Source organism: Thermobia domestica, chromosome 18, assembly GCF_964235325.1.
Source record: "Thermobia domestica chromosome 18, izTheDome1.hap1.1, whole genome shotgun sequence".
NCBI classification, from domain to species: domain Eukaryota; kingdom Metazoa; phylum Arthropoda; class Insecta; order Zygentoma; family Lepismatidae; genus Thermobia; species Thermobia domestica.
In genome coordinates, this window is record NC_137471.1 from 176,226,210 (window position 1) to 176,248,312 (window position 22,103).

The 22,103-nt window shown below is 37.6% G+C and overlaps 1 protein-coding gene across 2 annotated transcripts in view; it reads left to right on the top strand.

Annotated features, from left to right (window-relative positions):
• l(1)G0320 (signal sequence receptor subunit 1 l(1)G0320) overlaps positions 1–22,103 on the top strand; it is a 59,261-nt gene that overhangs the window by 32,517 nt on the left and 4,641 nt on the right. Inside the window, exons 3-5 of one of the 2 annotated variants that reach the window (XM_081745271.1) lie at positions 989–1,248; positions 8,624–8,882; positions 16,492–16,530. In XM_081745271.1, the coding sequence (XP_081601397.1) occupies positions 989–1,248; positions 8,624–8,882; positions 16,492–16,530 (558 nt within the window). The remainder of the gene's footprint in view (positions 1–988; positions 1,249–8,623; positions 8,883–16,491; positions 16,531–22,103) is intronic. The other variant, XM_081745272.1, reaches the window with a different exon arrangement.

Genomic DNA, 22,103 nt, shown 5'->3' on the forward strand with positions numbered 1-22,103 from the left:
GTCATGGATTGAATGTTGAGATAAGTGCATTGCTAGCCAATGACAGTACTTAGAAGGGGATTAAATTAAATTCCTTGTAAGCTTATTACTTTGTTTCTTATAAAATAATTCACCGTATTTTTTGATCACACCTCGTACATAGCATACATCATAGCATGCAATTAGACTAATGATTCATATGTTGTGTATATTTCATAAGTAATTCCCGTGGTTTTGATAGTTACGAGATACAGCTCACGACCATGGGAAATTTGTATCATTCTCTTCTCTCATATGCTTACCATTCTAGTTCTTTAAAGTGCACCTAATATATTCTTGATCTACGCATTTGTCCTTTGTCCTGGTATCCTTAAATAGTTCAATTACTAGTGCTAATAAAAAAGAATAAAAAAATAGCATAGGGATAGGCTAGACGTAGGGAAGTAGTTTTATTTCAATCGGAGTGCAGTTCCTATATAAAGAATGCCGCCTTCTACTTGTTTTGCCTCGTGCCATAAATAAGATATCTTGCTGAAAACACTCCCAATAACTAAATGGCCAACCAGAACCCTCATTTGAAACAATTGACAGTCACTTGTCAAATCCATGTGGAGTCTTAGTTGCAACAGTTCCAAACGCTGTTAGAAGATTGTTGTTTAATATATGTAGTTTTCTAAAAATATATTACACTCGATTCCCTGTTCTCAAGACCAGCTTTCTTGTTCTTACATTGCCTGACATCTGTTTTATATTAGCCATAGTATTGGGAAGAAAGAATAGATGTAGTGGGTGTTGAAACGTTGCAACCCCGCAAATGCGGTCGAAAAAGGTGATGGAGTGGGAAAGGGCAGCATGGGAACTTCAATGATATTTGCCGAACTGCACTCCTGTTGAGTGAATACACTATACATTGCTCTTGACTAAGTATACTTAACATAGGATATAGATTAATTTCCTGTAGTTTTGGTAATGTTGTGACCTAATTTTGTTTTTGTATATTAACTTTCAGAGCTCCCAGCAGGCAATGTAATCGAATTTTTGGTTGGTTTCACGAACAAAGGTGATGAAGATTTTATTTTGGAAACGCTGGACGCCTCTTTCCGCTATGCAATGGACTTCAGCTTTTATATCCAGAACTTCTCAACGATTGCATACAATAAGGTTGTGAAACCCAAGCAGGAGGCTACACTTGCTTATTCATTTATTCCAGCAGAGACGTTCGCAGGACGGCCGTTCGGTTTGAGCATTAATCTCAGTTACAGAAATGCTGTAAGTTATCATTTGCTTACATTTTGCCCCAAGTCAATTGTAATTAAGTTATTTTAGCTCTTATTCCGTAACTTCAATATTCACAGAAAATACAGGGTGTTTCAAAATGAATAGGGTTATAAGGCTTTATAGTGTTTATTAACATTAACGTACAATTATAAATAATGCATTAAATAAAAGAGCAGCTCAGTTTCTGCTACAAGTGTTCAATGTGAGCACCATTTGTCACATGGCACACAGAGTCAATAGGCGAGAAAGGCGCATAAACATTCCGCCGGGATATGACACAAAACACATTCAATTTAGGGGACTCTCGTTGCAACTGTACCATCTCGTGGAGATTTGCTGACTTCCAGATGCAAATATTGAGGGTTCACATTGCCACTTAGGTGAAATGTCGATTCATCACTGAAAACGACACGTTTCAGAAAATCTTCCAAAATGTAAACCACAAAAAGCTTTCTAGTCATTACTGGCCATCTTTCCTACTAGTTCTTTCTAACGGCAGACAGAGGAAATAGTGCATTTGCATGCGTGCGTACAAAACTGTTTGACTTGCTCTTTCCTTTGATGTATTATTTATATGGTAATTGTAAGTTAATTGTAATACTACAAAGCCAATATTCATTTTGAAACACCCTATACATTCACTAATTCTTATATTAAAATGCGATGAACAGATAATATTTTTTAAAATATTTTTTTACAAGTTATACAGACGATAGGCTACCTATATTGTGTATTAGTGCCTAAATTATTAGTTATGCCCGAACAATTATTGGAATAACTGATTTTGTCCGAATATTTGAAGAATCCAAATTAAAATTAAGTCCTAACCTTGTATTTCAAAAAATGCTGTATTAAATTATTTCAACCCTTTCTGGCGTTTTCGTCAGTAACTCTTCTCCCGCTGCTGTTGTTGAATGTTAATCCACGTGGGGGGACATGCTTGAATCACCAAAATTAACAATATGAAGAAAGATCCATAAATGTTTGTGAAGTTTGTCGATTAACGTGGATTAACAATCAACAATAATTATAGCAGCTGGAGAAGTTACTGACGAAAACCCTAGAAAGCGTTGAAATTATTTAAAACAACATTTTTCGGAATAAATGTTAATACTTTAGAATAAGCACAATCCCAATTAACCGAACTTCCTGGTTAACCGAATCGCTAAAAGAATAGCGCGCGGAAATAATTTGACTTTTAAAATTACCCACCTTTAAGTGCTTCCTGTTGGGAATTGGAACGGGCACAAAATGTTTGTACTGGACTCAAAGTACCAAAGAAGGTTGCACATACTCTGATTAGGAAGTTTTAATCCTTATGAATCTGTTGAAACAAAGGTATCAGATATTATTCTCAGGATTCTCTTGTATTTTTACTTTGTTGGAAAAATCTATGCTGTAGTTACTGTGTACACTTATTTGTTTTGACTTTTTTTATTGTGACACTTTTTAGTATTTGAATCAGTATCTCAGGGATATAGGAATAGCGTATAAATAAAAGTATCAAGTATTGTCAGTGTATTTATGTATGGCCATGTGTGAGGTCGCTCTAAGTCAAAACTCTACATTTAAGGAACGTAAATAATTGGTTCTAAACTTTCATATAGTCTGGTGCAAATTATCAATATTTGGCTCGGTTGAATTAATCCCCCTTTGAGAGTATTTAACGCTTCCAAGTAGCATTGCATTTAAACATGATTAGATCTTGGTATATTTAATCAACTTATTTTTAAATCATAAATAATTATGCTATTGTTCAGTGATGCATATAAATGTACGAGTATTGCCAGTGCATGTGATGTATACTTGAAGCACAGATACTTTTATGTTGATTCTTGCTTCTAAGGAACCTCTGATGCATTTGGCCGAAAATACAGTTTCTGAGTAGACAGTAAGGATATTGTTGATAATGGAGAGAGAAAAAATCGTTAATAAATAAAATCTGTATTTTATGTCAGGAAAGTTATAGCGATGTAATTATGGCTTAGGTTTCACAATACATTTCTTCGTAAGGGAATGATCTTCGACAGTCAGCTCCTTAATCTTCTCGATTTTTAACACAAAGAGTGGCATTGGTAAGAGCGAAATCACTTAGAAAAATGAATTCCTGGATTTGCCTTTGAATAACATTAGATACCCACAGGTCTGTGCAGATTATTATCTGCGCGTTAGTTTGTATTTTATAAAGAATATGTAGTAAAGTTTGTTTCTATAGTATTAAAAAGTCGTATGTAATAAATATCGAGCTTAGATTGTCTACTGCACTATATTTAAATGTAATTTCAACATGCTAATTCCCTACAAAATGCTACGACATATTTGTAATAGTTTTAATCCTTTCCAACTATAACAAACACGTATATCATCAGCTACAAGAAAAAATTCAAAAGATTGACAATACAGTAGAGCGTCGATTATCCGAAGTAATTGGGGGACATGGGTGTTCGGAAAACTGGTTTGTTCGGATAATCGAACTGTACATGTTTATTTGCCAAAAACAAGTACTGTACAGTAAATTTATTCATAAAAACAGGCATCTCTTTAAGTATTACAAAGTAACGTACAAAGGCAACTTTAGTAGGAATATATAGTATGTGGTACAGTCCCTCATAGAAAGGACAACACGTTTACGTTTAAGCATTTTGTATCGTCAAGTTCACTTCTTCACGCAGCAGCACACAAGTGGTCGTAACAGAGAACAGAAGGTTACTGTTTGCACCGTGATAAGCTCTTCTTGAGGGCGCGCAATCCTTCAAACTGCGCGGAGCGGCACGCCTCAACTCTAAGCTGGCGCAGCTGTTGCTGTGAACAGCTTTGATACTGCCGCTACTTCTACAGCCAGTGCCAAACCGACAGAAGTGTGCTGATTGTTGAAACACAGCGACTACTGTGGGAAACTTGGTTTGGGAGTGAGGGGGATGATGGACGGTAGGGTGGGAGAGTAAGGCCGGCTATACACCATAAGATAGATCCTAGGAAATCCCTTGCGATTTGTCCTAGAGTCAAAATCTCAACGTGTATGGCGTCAGATCGCATGTCATTTCCTGTGTTCTGAACGATCCTATGAGATTTCTCTTGTTTAGAGCACGCTCTATTTCGGAAAGAAAATTCGTAAGATTTCGATTTAAGCGACATCAGGTGAGAGAAATTGAAAACAGAACAAGTGAAAACAGAACTGATGAGGTATCTTCTGATCGTGCAGGTTTACTTTAGGTGTATCACTCGAAATAATTGTTGAAAAATTATAATTTGTCACTGTTTCCTAAATGATTTGCGTTGACCGACATGAACATATCTCACATAGCATATATAAAATTCAAGGGGACCATCGAAAGCAATTGTTGATAAACTATAATTCTTATACGATTTGCGTACAAAAGTGGGGTCCGGATGTATAGTATAAAAACTATAGTGCAAAATACGCATACCAAGTAGTGCTAGGTGGCCTCTGGAAAGTACGACAGTGCGAAATTTGAATGGCACTTATCATGGTATCGTGGTAGTAGCGCTCCACTTGTAAAGATAAATTATAGCTTCTGTAAACTATGCAGAAATACACCGGTGGTGGAAAATAGTAGAACCGGTCATCTTTCATATGCACCCACTCAGGTAAATGTTTCGCGGAAGGGGTCCAGAAGTTGGCGAAACATACAAAATTTACAGGAGAAATGGAAGATGCAAGTACTTAGACCTAACACAAACTAACCAAATTTAACCTAATGAAATTAACTAACTTAAACTAACCTAATATTAATAGAAGTAAGCTAAATTCTGTCACTTTTTGAAAATTGTGCTGGACTCATATACTAATATAATCTAACGTAACATAACCATAATTAATCTGAACCAACCTAAACTAAACTAATGTGAATACAAACTACCGAAATTGTAACATTTCTTAGAAAATTTTGCTGGACCGTTTCTGCTAAACATTGTCTCTCACCTATTTTATCCGTCGTTAAAACATTTATAATGATTTTATACTAGTAACCCTACAGTTGCAAACATAAAATACAGGTGCATTACTTTGTATTTAATTATGTTGCTTGCAGAAATTTGTTCCTTATAAATATGTCTTTTCAGACAAAGTATTAAATTTTACTCGTAAATCTCCTAAAATGTGGTGCGCCAAAAGTATACCAGCACCCTTCTGATTTTTATGCTTCTTTTCTTTTTTTCTCTTTTTAGAGGTATCCAATTTAACAATATAGCGCCTGATATTAATATCAGTGGGATGTGCAGTGTGGTTAGCATAGTAATTCTTCAACTTTGTACTTTTATTAAATAGAACTATTTCACAATGTTGATAAACGTCATTCGGTCAGACAGGAAAACTCTTCACGTGTATGGCACTAAAAGGGTAGGATTTCCTATAAGATATGTCATAACATTTTTCCGAAGATAAATCCTAAGATATTTCCTAGGATTGATCTCGTAGTGTATAGCACGCCTAACAGGTGCGAGCGAGTACACAGTTCGGTTAAGCGGTCGTTCGGTTGACCGACGTTCGGATAATCGACGCTCTACTGTACCTCTATCCTCTTAAGTTGTAAAACAACCAAAAGCATTTCTTAGCAGCTCTGTGGATTCACAGATAGTTACATTCATCCTCCTAACGGCTGTTGACCGCCAACAACTTGTGTTGTTTTTCTCTTTTCTTTTGTGACTGACAGCACGAACCCGATTGTCCCATTTGTAAATTTCCTGTAAGATTTGCATAAAAGATGAAGAATTCGAACCTGTGACGGAAAGCAAAGACATCACTATTTCAGTAAATCCCTCCGAACTGGAATATAAAATTTCTCGAAATATAAAATACGAATGAGGAAGTTAAATATGTTCACCTCTCGCCAACAACAGATATGACAATAAACCGTACCACCGCATCTTGTAACTTCTTGGAGAAATCACTATCAACGGAAACGTTTTCCTACTTTCGCCCTCGGGCTTATTAACCTCCCGAAACATACAACAGTAAAAAATGTTCTGAAACAGTTTCCAATATACATGGAGACGTCATTAAGAGCATTGGAAGAAATTTGCAATTGAAGAGGCAAAATGAACAATTTACAAAATACTAGGTAATGTACGTCTTATGGGAAAAAAAAAAGTTTTTTCTACGAAAATGAGGCAAAGTGAAACAGATTCTATTGTTTATCAATACTGAATGATGTCCTACCAACAAGGTAACGTTAGAAAATTAGTTTAACATGGCATCAGTCATGTGGTAGATATTACTTTTAACAGGGTAATTTTTTAATAGCAATATTGAGCAATTAACAGTAAGTGTCATATGCATATAGGTTATGTACCCTTAACGTATTATTCAATAGGCCAATGAACGCCCCTGGTCCGAGAATAGAACATAATATACCAGTATTGTAGTGATGCGCATATTTTCTAGATAAAAGCATGTTCTTAGCTCTCATCCTCAGAAGCGAAAATTCTATCAGAAATATAAACCAGGCATTAGTCAGCAGTTTAAAATATTCTAAGCTTTTGCGAGAAAATAGTTTACTCATGTAAAAGTAATCCTATTTAGAGACTTTTTTTTTTCTTTGTAAATATTTTTCTCAATTCCCAATTTGTCATGATCGCTTGTATGTTCATTACAAGAATTATTCTTTGAACTTAACGAATAACGTCGGTTGTCTTGAAACCCACCTGTTCCCAACAACTTTCCATTGTTCCGTATCTTTACTCATAATGGAGTTCGCCTGTGACCCCGGACTTTTGGTACACCCTGTATTACGAAATGTAATAATTTTTGCTTCTAAATACATTTCATTTCTGTAAATTGGCTACTTTTTCAGTGAAACCGATTATGGTCCATATAGGCTGGTTTTACTTTGTTTGAATGAAGCCCGAGTAGTGTTACAAAGAATAAGTATATACCTAACTTTCAAAAATTGTCGCCTGAAATTCTTAATAAATTTCCATGCGAGAATTTTCTTTTCTCTGCAGTATAAGCCAAAACAACAGCTTATATATAGAAGGACGTATGAACCTTTATTTTTACGCAGTCAATTTGATGGGCAGCGATGAAGGAAACTCAAATTTTATCAGCCAAGAACTGATAACTTTACAAAACTGTGGTCATGCCTTCTAACAAATTGAACTAGAAAAGTGTATTTGTTCTTTCCATGCTTCCAGCGTAAAGGATATATTCTGGACACTATTATTATATAATATAATAGTGCCATATTTTATACTGAAATAACAGCAGCACACGGATTCATCTTTACAGTTTTCAAGTAGGAGTGAATTTAAATTAGTATACTTTGTCAGTATTTCATTCGTTAGTAATTAAAAGAAAATCATTTTTATATGAATATTGCCAGTGCATATGATGCATATTGTAAGCACAGATACTTTTCTGTTGAAATTTGCTTCTAAGGAACCTCTGATGCATTTGGCTGAAAATTTGTATCTAATGAGAGAAAAGGAATATTTGTTGATAAATAAATCAATAGTTAATCGGGCTTTTGCCAATGTCTTAATTAAGGGAAGTTACATCAATGTCATTATGGCGTACGGCTTTAAATTTTTAACTCCAGATCTGCCATACTTGACTAAACTTTGCATTTTCATCTGATCATTTAACTGCCTCACATTATACAAAGTCCGCCTAAAAAATGTATACACCCTTTGTCATCTTGTATCAGGTTACTGGCGTTGACAATTGCTCTGAAATTTAAGTATGTTGTGGTATGGTTTTTCGCTCAACAGAAGTCTATACCGTCAGCACGGTTAGTAAGATAAGAAAATAGCAAGTGCATGCGTTACATTCGAGCAACGTAAGTACGTTTGGGAATGCCATCGAAGTGCAGTGTCAGTGGAGAGGGGAGTTTAGTACTGAACAACCAACCTGCCTAACAATCAAATGCATTGTTGACAAATTTAAGGCGTATGGAAAATTAGAGACATGTGCATCGGTCTCTATTGATACATTGACCGCTGCAGCTACCGCTCGTCGTTCTGATGGGTGTTTGGCCGCCAACGGCCAATATTTTTAACATCTAATGTAAACATATGCTTGCTTGAAGGTTTGTAACACATGTTTGAACAATAAATTAATGTAATTAAGAAATATCATATATAGTTTTTTTAACTGTGTATACATTTTTCTGGCGGATCGTGTACAAGAAGCCATTAAGTACTAGCCTTAATTAATTTATGATCCTGCAACTTAATATCTCGACGGTTCTTTCGTCTTTGTGCATTCCTAAGGAAAAAGTTATTAACCTATGAAAATTTCTAGTTTTATCTTGACATGTAGAGAGAACTTTTAATATTTTTTTTTCTCTTGCTGAATTACCGTAATCAAAATGAGACCACATTAATTTATTGAATGTGTTCGTTTCAGTCTGGTGGTGTATTCCAAGAGGCCGTATTTAACGAGACTGTCCAAATCATTGAGCTGGAAGAAGGATTGGATGGAGAAACTCTGTTTCTGTATGTTTTTCTGGCAGCCTGTGTTCTGCTGTTGCTTGTACTGGGTCAGCAGTTTCTTTCGTCATTTGGTAAAAAGGGAACGAAAACCAAACAGGTTGTGGAAACAGGAACTACAAACACAGATGGCGTTGATTACGAGTGGCTTCCAAAAGAAACTCTTAACAATATTAGTAAGTACAATGGATAGAATTTTAGTATTAAATGGTGGGAGTACAGTATCAATGAAAAAATAACTTTAACTCCGATGTCATTATTCAAATTCATAACTTCGGAAGCTTCTAACGTAGTATTCTGCACGTGGGACTGGATGTTTAATTTAATAGTTAATAGGTTTGTTAAATCTTAACATTGAAATATTAGATATTAGCGTGGGTGGAATTGCAGGCTGTGTGCATGTGTATATCGTCAACTACATTCTCTTCTATATCAATGAAAGAGGAAACAGTCGATTTTTTAACACACCAGATCCTCTGTAGATGTGAATTCCATAACACACAAAAAGTGAAAAAGCGACTAACTGAACCGGTACTCGAACGCGGGACCCTCCGATATACCGTACTGATGCGTTTACTACGCTACGCAGTCCGCTTCCTAGAGAGACGGTGACTGTCCAAGCACAACAGCTGTGTGTACAACCTACGTGGTCCGGGTTAAAAGCATCAAACTCGAGAGTGAGTGATTGTTCTGGGAAGCGGATTGAGTGGCCGCTGGAGGGTCCCGGATTCTAGTCCCAGTCCAGTCACGTTTTCGCTCTTTGTGTGTTAAACATTCTCTTACGAGGGAACCTATCCAAGTGTAACTTTGACTTCGAATTGACACTATGGCCGTTGGATACCTTGTCCCAAAAGAACATAACACGAAAAGGGATACATCCTCGATCACAACCATTGCGAAGATATAAGCGTGAAAACTTAGTTGCATACTATACATTACAAAGTGAGATTCCGGGTCAGATTTTTCAGAAACGTCGGGTAAGGATACTCAGCGAATACATATCAAATTAGTGTGGGGAGCCCAGCACCTTTTGAATTAAAAATGTGTGTCCCCGTGGCACTCGCAGGGTCTCAGGCGGGGTCCAACTCAAAATTTGCAAATGGAACCTGGGGTCAAATAGCATATTGTATAAAAGCTATTGTTAAATAAAAGAAGATAGAACAATTCTCAACTCTTTAAGATAACCCTGTGAAAACGTGCAACTGGTCAAAATGTCAATACAACCTACATCAGAAAATCTATGGCCACGCTTCGAAATCCGTTAAGTTGCGATAATAATAAAGCAGAAAAACACGTTTAAAAGTGCAAGGTATTGACGTAAAGCAAATTGCTGCAGTCTCTCTCTCTCAAAAGCATCCTGCGATATATTTTATTTCTGCACCATTATCCCAGATTTCTCCAGCCCCACTCCTCTCCAAGTTGCCTCACAGTTTCAAGGTCACTCCTATTCGTCTTTACCATCATGTTTCTTGTTCAGCAAATCCTCCGATAGAAATTTCACTGTGCAATCTGTGAATGGGGTCCCGATGCGCGAAGCATATACCGTTGCCTTTTGATCTTACCCTTCACGACAGTTGCGATTGACAGTGTATCCTTTCTCTTCTAGGACCCGAAATCCAATGGCCATGGTTATTCTATGGTCCATTGGTCATTCGAAGTCACACTTATACTTGGATAATTTCCGTTGTGCGACTCTGTGAGAGACTGCAGTAATTTCCTTTACTTCAATACCTTGCACTTTTAAACGTGTTTTTCTGCTTTGTTATTATCGCAACTTAACGGATTTAGAAGCGTGGCCATAGATTTTCTGATGTAGGTTGTATTGACATTTTGACCAGTTGCCCGTTGGTACAGTCTTATCGTAGAGAGTTGAGATTTGTTGTATATTCTTTTATTTAACAATAGCTTTCATACAGTATGCTATTTAACCCCAGGTTCCATTTGCAAATGTTGAGTTGGACCCCTCCTGGGACCCTGCGAGTGCCCCGGGGACACACATTTTTAATTCAAAAGGTGCTGGGTTCCCCACACTAATTTGATATGTATTCGCTGAGTTTCCTTACCCGACAGTTTCCGAAAAATCTGACCCGGAATCTCACTTTGTAATGTATAGTATGGAGCTCAATTTCTAACTTTTCACGCTTATATTTCCGCAACGGTTTCGATCGAGGATGTTACCCCTTTTCGTGTTACGTTCGTTTGGGACAAGGTATCTAACGGCCATAGTCTAGACTCGAAGTCAGAGTTACACTTGGATAGGTTCCCTCGTTAGCCTTTAAAGCTTGAAGATAAATTAATAAACGTAAAAGTACTCGCTTTCCTCACCTTCTTTTATTTAATGTGTGACTCAGTATTTCCTATGCTTTACACTGGAAGCATCATCTGGGGTTAGACTTTTGAAGAAATATCAACGTTCTTTTCACATAGTTTCCAAACTGTCTTCTTCCTTACTTAGATGCTTGTGATTTTAAATTTGAGGTGCAAAAATTATTCTTATTAATTTCCACACTAAATGAAAAATTTTATTGTTTACAGCTATTATCTGGAAAAATGTTAACTGTCACTACAAAAATTAAAATTTTTCGAATTAACGTCAGCATAAATCAATGTAGCCAGTTTCTGAAGTGATCATTAAAGGATAATTGTTACACAGGAATCATTGAAGAGAAACTTACTTATTTTTATGCAGATTTGTTGGTATTTCCTGGATCAATGACGTGTTCCAGCTTCTATCAAAAGAGCACGCTGGCTCAGTGCTAGAGCGCTTACTTCTGGGGTGTGGTCCCTGGTTCGATCCCCGGCCAAACAAGTTTATGGTGGACAACATGGTATCCATGGGGTTTCTCAGAAAACACCCAATTCATCCCACAATCTCATTCTACCAATTCTTCCATCATTCACTTGTTTTAATCATCCGTCTCCCTTAGCCTAAAGAGCATAATTGTGGAACGTTAAAGTGAAAGATTTCATATTTTTTAACGAACCTTATTCAAAACTTAATTTTGGCATCTTAGCCCTAATGCTTGCAGGGACAAGGGTTTAAAAGTAAATGCAAAGAAAACTAACTACATGGAAGTGCGTCGGGACCGTAATGCGGCAAATTGTGGATGCGTTAAAATATTAAATAATACTTTTGATAAAGTGGATACTTTCAAATATTTAGGATCAATATTAACAGACGAAAATCATGTTTAAGAAGAAATTAAATGTCGACTAAGAGCAGGGAATTCGTGTTACTATTCGGTTCAAAATCTCTTGTTGCGAATTCTGTCGAGGAATTTGAAGCTTAAAAGTATATAAAACGATAATCATGCCTGTTGTTCTGTATGGTTACGAAACATGCTTATTTACTCTGAGGGAAGAACATAGTCTGAAAGTATTTGAGAACAAGATCCTGAGACGAATATTCGGAACCAAGAGGAACGGGAATGGCGGAAAGTTCATAACAAGGAACTACATAATTTATACGGTTTACCCAACATTGTTAGGGTCGTGAAGTCTAGGAGGCTTAGGTGGGCAGGTCATGTAACTAGAATTGAAGAAAGTAGAAACGGTTTCAAAGTCTTGAATGGAAGAGCAATCGGAAAACGACTATTAGGAAGACCTAGGCGCAGATGGGAGGACAATATTAAGATGGATCTCGCAGAGATAGGGATACAAAGTAAAAACTGGATGCAATTGGCTAAGGATAGAAGTCAGTGGAGAGCTTTTGTGAACACGGCATTGGACCTCTGGGTTCCATAGGCCATAGAGTGAGTGAGTTAGTTACCCCTAATGTAAAATTAATGATTCCTACGTAGCGTTTTCTATTTCAGATGAAAAATCGGGTTTACCCAAGAGGCACTCAGTTAAAATTGTAAAAATACTCCCTAAAATATTGCAAATACAAAACAGTGTGTATGAATCATACTTTATTAGGACCAAGATGCCAAAACTAAATCTTAAATAAGGCTCTTCAATGAAAGCTGGAACATCATTAATCTAGAAAATACCATCCAATTCGCATAAAAATAAGTTTATTTCTCTTCAGATTTTTTTTTTTAAATTTTTTTATAACAATTATCCATTAATGTTCACCAGACACTGGTTACATTGATTTATGGTGACGTAGCCCAAACAATTGCTATTTTTGCAGTAACAGTTATCATTTTTTATAAAATGGCTGTAAATAATAATTTTTTCATGTAATCTGTAAACTAGTAAGAATGATTTTCGCAACTCAAATTCAAACCCACAACTATCTTGAAATAAGGAAGAAGATAATTTGAAAAGTTTGAATACAATCTTTATATTTATTCATAAGTCTAATCCCAGGTGATGCTTGCAGTGTAAAGGGCGGGAAATATTCGGTCAAAAATAAAATAAACCAACGCAAGGTGTGTCAAAACATTTATTTTCTATATAATGTATGATAATGTAAACAAAATGAACAAAATGAAAACATTAGCATACTAAGGAATACGACCGAAGGAACTAAACTGACGCATGGTCGCAACTCCGGAAGTCCTGTAAATAAATATTAATGATGAAAGGCCCTAGCCGTAAGGATCAGACTGTATCTCGTGATCAGGTCAAAAGTCACGTTGCGTACTAAATCGAGTCTGGAGATTCGAAATCCAGATGAGATATTTCAAGCACGTAAGCTCCGCTTGGGGCGCCCAGGGTAATTCGCAGAAGATGCATATAATTCATCATTATTATTGATTTTAGTAAAACAACTTGAGTTTTGACAATATTCTATCGATATTTACCTTACGTGCTATACATTGTTTTTAAGCTCTTTATTATGTCTTTGCAATAAGCTTTCAATTAGCCATCTCCTTATTATAGTTTTTGAGATGTGGATGACGTCATCTTTTCATTGATTTTTCATTGACTTTAAATGTTAATGTTTCGTGATTTTTTTGACTGTTTCATCCATTTTAGGACAACTTGCTTTTAGAATGCAGAATCTACAGTCTTTTCTCCATTTAAGCTGAATTTCAGCCATTTCCCCCTTTTGATTTTTGACATAAACTGGTGGAATTATTTGTTTTTCATTGATTTTGCATTGACATTATTGTTTCGTGCTTTCTTTTGACTATGTTCCATCAATTTTAGAACAGTTTGCTTGTGGAATATAGAATCTACATAATCTTTTCTACATGTGAGCTAAATTACAGCGATTTCTCCCAAAGTCTATTCACATCATTGCAACTGAATAGTCCCTTTTCAGTGGAAACATTAATCTTCGTCAGTGGCCTATTTATTCACATAAACACACATTATAGTTTCTATCAAATCTCAGTTTCTGTTTCGGCTATGGTTAAGCTTACCTCTGATATTTGAAAATTAAATCATAAGCCATACCATGATGGATAGTTTGTTGAAAGGAGAGTACTTCAAATACACTAATGTTTTGTTCCAATCACTTACTGGGGCTTCACGTGTGTTATGAAATGATTTTTCTTATTACGGCGTAGTTCTCTGGTTTCTTCTTACATTCCCATCTACTAATTCTTTAATAATCATGAACTTTCAGTAGTCATGTCTTCGTAACCTTAAAAGACATAACTGTGGGACTAAGAGTTGCCAGGTTATAAATTTTCCTGTAACTTTTTAGTTTTTCTGACACGTTTCACTATGGAAATGTCCTACATCGCTATAAATCTTGTTTTCTGTCTGAAAAATCTGGCAACCTCTGTGATATTAAATTACAAATTTCATTTCATAATACATGTTGTGTAGTTATCACGTTATGGTAAAATTTAAGTGGTTCCCTGTATTCGATACTTCGTGACTTTTAGTGAACGCAGGTTGTTGACTCGGCTTCATAGGGCTATTAAAACGTTACTAATTTCGGTAAAAATAGAGCTATTGGAAATCGATGTACTGACTGCTTATTACATAGTTAAACTTGCACCATCACTTCGAAAAGTTGCACTATTTTTAATTGTACGTAAAGAAGCTTATGGATAAAACTTAGTTAATAATAGGACTGTATACTCTCATGAGCTCCTCCGTGGCTAAGCGGTTAGCATACGCGCCTTTGGCGTGGGAGACCCGGGTTCGATTCCCGGCGGGACCTCATGTGGTTCGAATTCCACGTTAATCAGTAGGTCCACGTCTCATATAGCCTCGCTGCTGAAAGGGACGTTAAACTCAAAATTAACTCAACTGTATACTCTCATATAAGTGTGAGTGATGATGCCTCGTTCTTGCTGATGCGTGTGGCGATTGCATGACAATTGCTAATTGATTCACTAGTGTGTATGTGTCACGGTGTGACCAATACAACTGATCATACAATGGAAAAATGAAATCTTTAAGTTTTACGCCCCACTGTTATGCCGGTTAGACTAAAGGAGACGGTGATAATGAGAGATGAGTGAAATGGTGGACTGAAAGAAGTGGGAAGAAACAAGAGAACCCCGAGAAAACCCACGACCCCGGTGTTTGTCCAGCACAAAGTCCACACGACGCGAGCTGGGATCGAACCAGGGACCCCAAGCACCGGAGGTGAACGCTCTACCACTGAACCACCGCGCCCCCTGATCATACAATAGAGCTTTTAGTGGTTCTATAAAATGTCAAATGAACAACAGATCTGTGAAACATGACATGGATGTGTCGTTGCAAGATTTTAGAAGGCAACGCTGACGAAAAGAAGTTGTAATGGAAACAGTAAGGTTTTGAACGGGCATTGTTTGCGGCGCGCTGAGAAATGGAAGACTATTCGTCAAACATGAATTGGTGCAAATGTAGCAGAATGTTTTCGACGATTCCCGATGAAATGTACGTACAAACGCGCTGTAGATTTGGAACTACGAGAATCAACCATGAACAAACACAGGAGGTAGAAACTGCAACTGAACGCTTGGCATACATTGACAATGCGTATGTTAAAAGATGCCAGTACTAACAGATATGTAAATGCTTATACTTTGATGTGCCACTAATTCTAACAGTGATATAGAAGGTTAGGGTTATGTTCACAGATGAATGCGCAATTACTGCAAGTCTAGTGGTTACAAAATGGAATCTTTTCGGAAAATGACCCCTAAATATTTTATAACAAACCATTTCTCTGGAAGAGAAGTTATGGAGGGAAATTTGGAAAAGTTAAGATTTAAGAGAATTAGATGGCAACACTGATTCCCCAATTTCCCTTAGTAACTTGCCTTCCTTACACATCGTTGCCACATGTTGCATAGCATTGGAAAGGGCGTTCCATTCCATCACACTTCAAATCCGATGTCTCACCTGTAGAATAATCACAGGGTGAGCAATAAGCAACATAAAATCGAAAATGGTTCACTACCTGAGCTCGCGAACAGCTGAGAATAGAACTATGTTCATATGAACTTCTTTGTTTTAGAATAGCTTATACTACCATTTCCCAAAATATTGTCACTTCCTTCCGGGATACCCTGTATATATGGATACAGCGTCCGAAGAACAAATTCCAGATCTAGTACTTTCAATTTCAATATTGAACTCGCATAGTTGGGAACATTGTATTTCTCTTCTATTTCTATTCTCTGTGAATATTGGAAGTGCAAGGATTTTTTTAGGAATCAGAAACGAAGCGTGTTAACTTACTTTTTGAATAGTTTAACTGTTAAAAAAATTCTTAGCTATTTTTTGTTATAAAGCAGTTTGCAGAATTAAGCTTATGTACCATTCATCGAATGTTTATAAGATAAACTGTAGTAATGGTTGATATAATTTTTAATTTGCTTTTAGTCATTAAGTTTCCATTGCTAGTACATGTGTAATAATGATTTTCTTTTTTGTTCGTCACAGAGGCACACAAACGTGTTCACTCAACAGAAGTTGAGCCGGGTAAGCTAAAACTAAATGCTTTATTTGTCACTACTGTAAATAACACAAAAATCTCCTTTTTACAATTTAGTTCACATTTATGGAATGAATTGTTTAATTATTTTTTTAATGTATATATATATGTGTATAACAGTGGTCGTCCTAACTGATTTAGTGATCAATGCCCAGCCCAAACCGCTTAAACTAGAAACTTGAAATTGTGATAGTGCATGTGATTTGTGACGTTAAGATACCACTACGGATGGGTTTATGGAAATTCTACGATGAAAAGGGGAAGATTAGGGGTGGCAAGTATTATAGTAAAATGTCCATATAGTAGAGACATATTTTATTTAAGTACCTCCTATTCAAAATAATTTGAGTCGCGTTTCTCGATATTTCCCTTACAAGGGAAGAAAAGCGTGGGAGTTACAGTTGTTAAAATAAGACGGCCATATCACGAAATCACTTAATAGACTTTTCATTTGAAATAATTAAAGATGTGTTTCAGCGTTTTTTGATATCTCCCTCAAAAGGAAGAAGCTGCGGGTTCTAATTCTTATAGTGAGATTGCGACTTCTCGAAATCCTTTTGTGATTAGAGAAGCATTAGAGATATGAACTCTTTATTATCCAAAATGCACAGGTATATGCCAAAGCGTTTTCTGAAACTCCGCGTTCACAAGAAAATGAAATGAAATGTTTTAGGTCACACGATTATGCTTGTAGGCTAAAGGAGGCGATGATGAGAAATGGATGCAATAGTGGAATGAATCAAGTGGGAGGAAAAGGGAGAACATCGAGAAAACCTACGCACATGGTGTTTGTGCACCACAAAGTCCACTTAGCGCGAGCTGCGATCGAACGAGGGACCTCATAAACCAGAGGTGACCGCTCTAGCTGAGTTTACAAGAGAAGCAATTTGTATTTTTTAAATATAGAAAAGTGCGAGGTTGTCAATCTCATCGGCAGGGAAAACAGGTTAAACGTTTGAAATAAATGTTTGAACACTTGGCGCCGACATGAGTTTTTATCAGTTCACTTTGATTGGAATGGGTATTCTGGAAGGTAAAGGGATTTAAATTTTTCACAAAATCAATTTCATAAACGTATTCTTGTCGTGCGAAGAACGGGAGCAAAGTCTGAAATACGAGGTGCGAGCAAATGCGAAAATCTGTGGGGCGAAGTCCGCTTATATGTACAGGTTGTTAATGAACTATACCGACAAACTGTAAGAGGTGATTCCTCACATCAAAATAAGAGAGAAAGTTCATATGGCGAAAAGTGCAGTTTCAGAGCTAGGGCTGTCCAAAATCGCGAAAAAGCTAAATTTCAATAGACCCTATTTCGAATTCCAGAAACTGTGGATGGTCTTTCTTATAAGCGTAAAGGAAGCCACGCATATACAATCTAAAAGGGCCTATTTCATCAATTGTCAATAGATGTAGAGGGTATTCCCTACAGGGTGAAATTCTCAGATGTTTTCAATCGAGTTTTCAGATATACCCTGATTGCAAGAAGGGTCCAAAGTAGACTGAAGGTACCTTGACAACAATGGATATCCAATGCTTCGAAGGGAAGGCGGAAGTGTTTGGAACAGGCAGTTCCATGTTTCGTTGTGTTCGGAATAACACGTGATGTGTATTTCGTCACGGTATATTTCGCGTTTTCGTCACTTATAAGCGTGAAAGAAAACATCTCACCATGCGTTTTCCCGAGCACAAGAGACCGTGCTGCTGACGATCTTTAACACTTCCGACTTCGCGCCAAAGGATTTGTGTCCACTACTATCAAGGCTTATAGTTTACCTGCTTTGGACCAATCATAAAATCAGAGCATATCTCAATTCGGTTGATGGCATGTCTGGGAATTTCACCCTGCAGGGAATAATCTGTACATACATTGAACATAAATGAAGTATACATGTTTGGATTGCGTATGCGTGACTTCCTTTACGCTGAGAAGGACCACCATCCACAGTCTCTCGAATTCGAAATAGGTCCTCTTGAAATTTGTCTTTTTCACGATTTTGGACAGCCCTAGCTCTGAAACTATGCACTCTACAGGACACGTAAGTTTGACCCTGCACTGTACAACACGTGTTGCTGTTGCCAATCGTTTTTTGTTTTCAATGTGTCATGTGGACCTTCTTCTTCCGTCAGCACTAACCCGTTCACCTGTGAGTGTCGTGGTGTGAAAGTGGTGCGGTAAAACGGGCGACCTGACAGACTTCCAAAGAGGCATGATCGTTGGTGCCGTCTGGTTGGAGCTTCAGTGCCAACAGTGGCGAACATTGTGGGGGTATCGAAAGGCACTGTGTCCAGTGTCACGAGGGCATACACAATTCATGGGAAAACAACGTCTGCAAAGCACAACAGTGGTCGAAAGACAGTGGTCAGATAGGGACCGGAGGGCATTAAAACGGATTGTAGTAGCTAAAAAGAAGACCACTGCAATGAAAATTACATTTGAACTCAATTCCGGCCTACCGAACCCGGTTTCATCGAAAACAGTGCGACGGGAACTTCATAAAATGAAAATTCATGGCAGGGCCGCTATCGCCAAACCCCTGGTCACAGCAGTAAATGCGAAGAGGTGTATCCAGTGGTGCAAGGACCACAAGGCGTGGACTCGAGCAGTGGAAACACTAATGTGGTCCGATGAATCGACCTTCACCTTGTTTCCAACAACCGGTCGTGTTTACGTATGGAGAACACCGTCGCAGGCCTATGATACAGACTGTCTGCTCCCAACTGTAAAGCATGGGGGTGGTTCTGTTACAGTATGGGCAGTGATATCGTGGTTTTCTGCAGGTCCCATCATAGCCCTGCATGGAATGATGAATGCTAAGGCGTATGAGGCCATTTTGGGGGACCAGGTTGTACCCATGGCCTAAATATTGTTCCCTAATGGTGATGGCATCTACCAAGATTATTTGGCACCCTGTCACGTTGCAAAAACGGTGAAAACATGGTTTGAGGAGCATGACCAGGAGCTATCGCACCTCCCCTGGGTCCCACAATCACCAGATCTGAACATCATTGAGCCATTGTGGTCTGAGTTAGAAAGGCGTGTTCGGTCTCATTACCCTCCACCAGCATCCCTTAAGGAGCTGGAGCATGTTTTGGAGGAACAATGGCACAAAATGCCACACACCACGATTCAGGAGCTGTATACGTCCATTCCACGTCGGATCCAAGCTGTTTTCCACGTAAAAGTAGGCCCCACACCATACTAAGTATGATTTTCACACTTTTGCAAACGTTTTAGTTTTGTCCAACCTCTGTATATAATATAGTAGCTAGCTGAATGCTGCCCTTTCTAGCGTTGAACTTATATGTAACTTACATAAAAATAAAACTTGCCAAAGCAACCACTTACTAATGTGTGTTATAGTTGCGGCAATGTATCATTACCTTTAACAGACACATTATGTAGACCAGTAATGGCCAAATGGCGGCCTGGGAATAAAGATTTTTTTAAAAAACTCCATACGTAATAGGAAGAGTATAGAAGGCCTGATATTACTTCAGCCTGAATAGAGACGTCACTTTTAACCGAAAAAAAAAAATGTTTTGCCTTTTCGTTTCCTAGTTCATTCTGCTAGGTAAGGCCGTTGGTGCCTAGATATTAAAAAAAAAAAAAAAAGAAAGAAAGAAAGAAAGAAAAAGAAAAATGCGTATTTCATGTACACAAAGTGCTCACTGAATTGCAACCACCCTGACTTGTAGTATTGCAGAGAAAGAACACACTCGAGGCTACATATTGGCAGACAGCACACTATTAAAGTGGGAGGTGGGCAGGATTGTGGGTGCCCGAGCAATAGGTGCGTCAATAACCCAGACCGTTCCTGTGTACTGAAGGTGTGTACAAATCAGGGTTGGCTGGTTTAAACCAAGGTGGTTTAAACCATGGTTTAAACCAAGGTTTAAACCAGCTGTTTTTTTCAAAAAAACCAACTGGTTTAAACCAAAAAACAAAAAATGTTCGTAAAAGTGTAAGTGTTTGTAAAATCTTGATGAACACACATTTGTGGGTTATCACGTTTCACTCCCGTATATTATTCGTATTATATCCAGACCTAAATTCCCCATTCATTACTCAAAAAGATTATACTACAAAAGCAACTTTTTTTTTATAAGTTTATAAATGTTTATTTTGTGATTTTTTGTAGTTATTATTGTTATGTAATTGCAATCGAAGAAAAATTCTAAATATTGTTTCGTTTCAATGTTTACTATTGATAAAATACATCGAAAATGCCGTACTTTTTGTGTGTGTGTGGAGGGGGGGGGGGTCATACAGACCTCACGAGAGGCCTTTAGTGAAATAAGTATCTTTGGTATCTATTTATGTATAAATGAGTCTGAGCCAAAGTGGACTCAAATAATTCGTATCTTTATTCACTTTTCTTATTGATATGCAGATTAAGTCGATGTATTTCTTTAATTTGGACCAATAAAAGTCGTTATTAACTAACTTGAACTAAATTAGTTCTTCTGTACTCCGTACTACTTTGAAATTGTTCATATGTAATTCTGTGTAATGGTTTCACTTGTGCAACTGTTTATCTTTTTGTCCTTCTGAAATGACTCTTGACAGTTATATTAAGAAGCATGTAAAGATCAGTACAACGTTTTTTTTATCAGGATTCCTTCGTGAGTGAGTCGGCAGATGTATCGCATTTGTGGCCAATTAGTCCTGGTTCCGAGTTCAAATGGAGGACAATTTCTCTCGGATGTAACTCGAGAAGCGGTTTTTATTCCATTTTAAGCTTATGTGACCCCTTCCAGCATAACTCGGTTGTCGCATAATAACATCAAAGCGAAACAAACTTATTTCTGTCCATATATGATATGAATATATAGAGCAAATTATTTAAACCATAAAAACCTGGTTTAAACCAGAAAAACCTGGTTTAAACCAAAAAAACCGGTTTATTTGGTTTTTTTAATAAAAACCATGGTTTTTGCCAACCCTGGTACAAATAGTGAGAAGAATAAGGTAACTGTCTCCAAGACGGAACTGCAGGGCGTACGTAAGTTCAAAACGTGGAGAACAAACCATCATTGTCCGGGAATTACGTGACCAATACAGTGGTGGATGCAAAACACCCATATTCCATACAAAAAGTTCCACAGCAGACGACCCACTCGTTACGACTCGTAAGTGCCCACGTCATCGCACTTTGGTACAAGAACATAGATGATTGGAAAAGGATGTGTTGGTCCGATAAATCACGGTTTGTGCTACTCCTCTCGGACAGGCGTGCGTATGTGTGGCACCAACAGCACGATGCTATGGACCTCTCGTGCATGGGTTTGTATTGTACAGGAAGGTGGGGGCGGCTGTATTGTTTGGGGATGTTCGTTGGTATGGACTGGGACCGTTGGTGTGCATGGACTACAGCAAGACATCCGTTGTGTACCTGCATGTGTTAGAGGATTACGTACACCCTAGAACAGGCAGGCCTGGATCTACTGTGCATATAATTCAGTGAGAGATTCTTATGTAAGAAGTCAGTCCGCAGAGCCTCACATGAGTTGCAGATTCCTGGGATATCAGTGCACCGCATCCTACATAAATACCTGCACG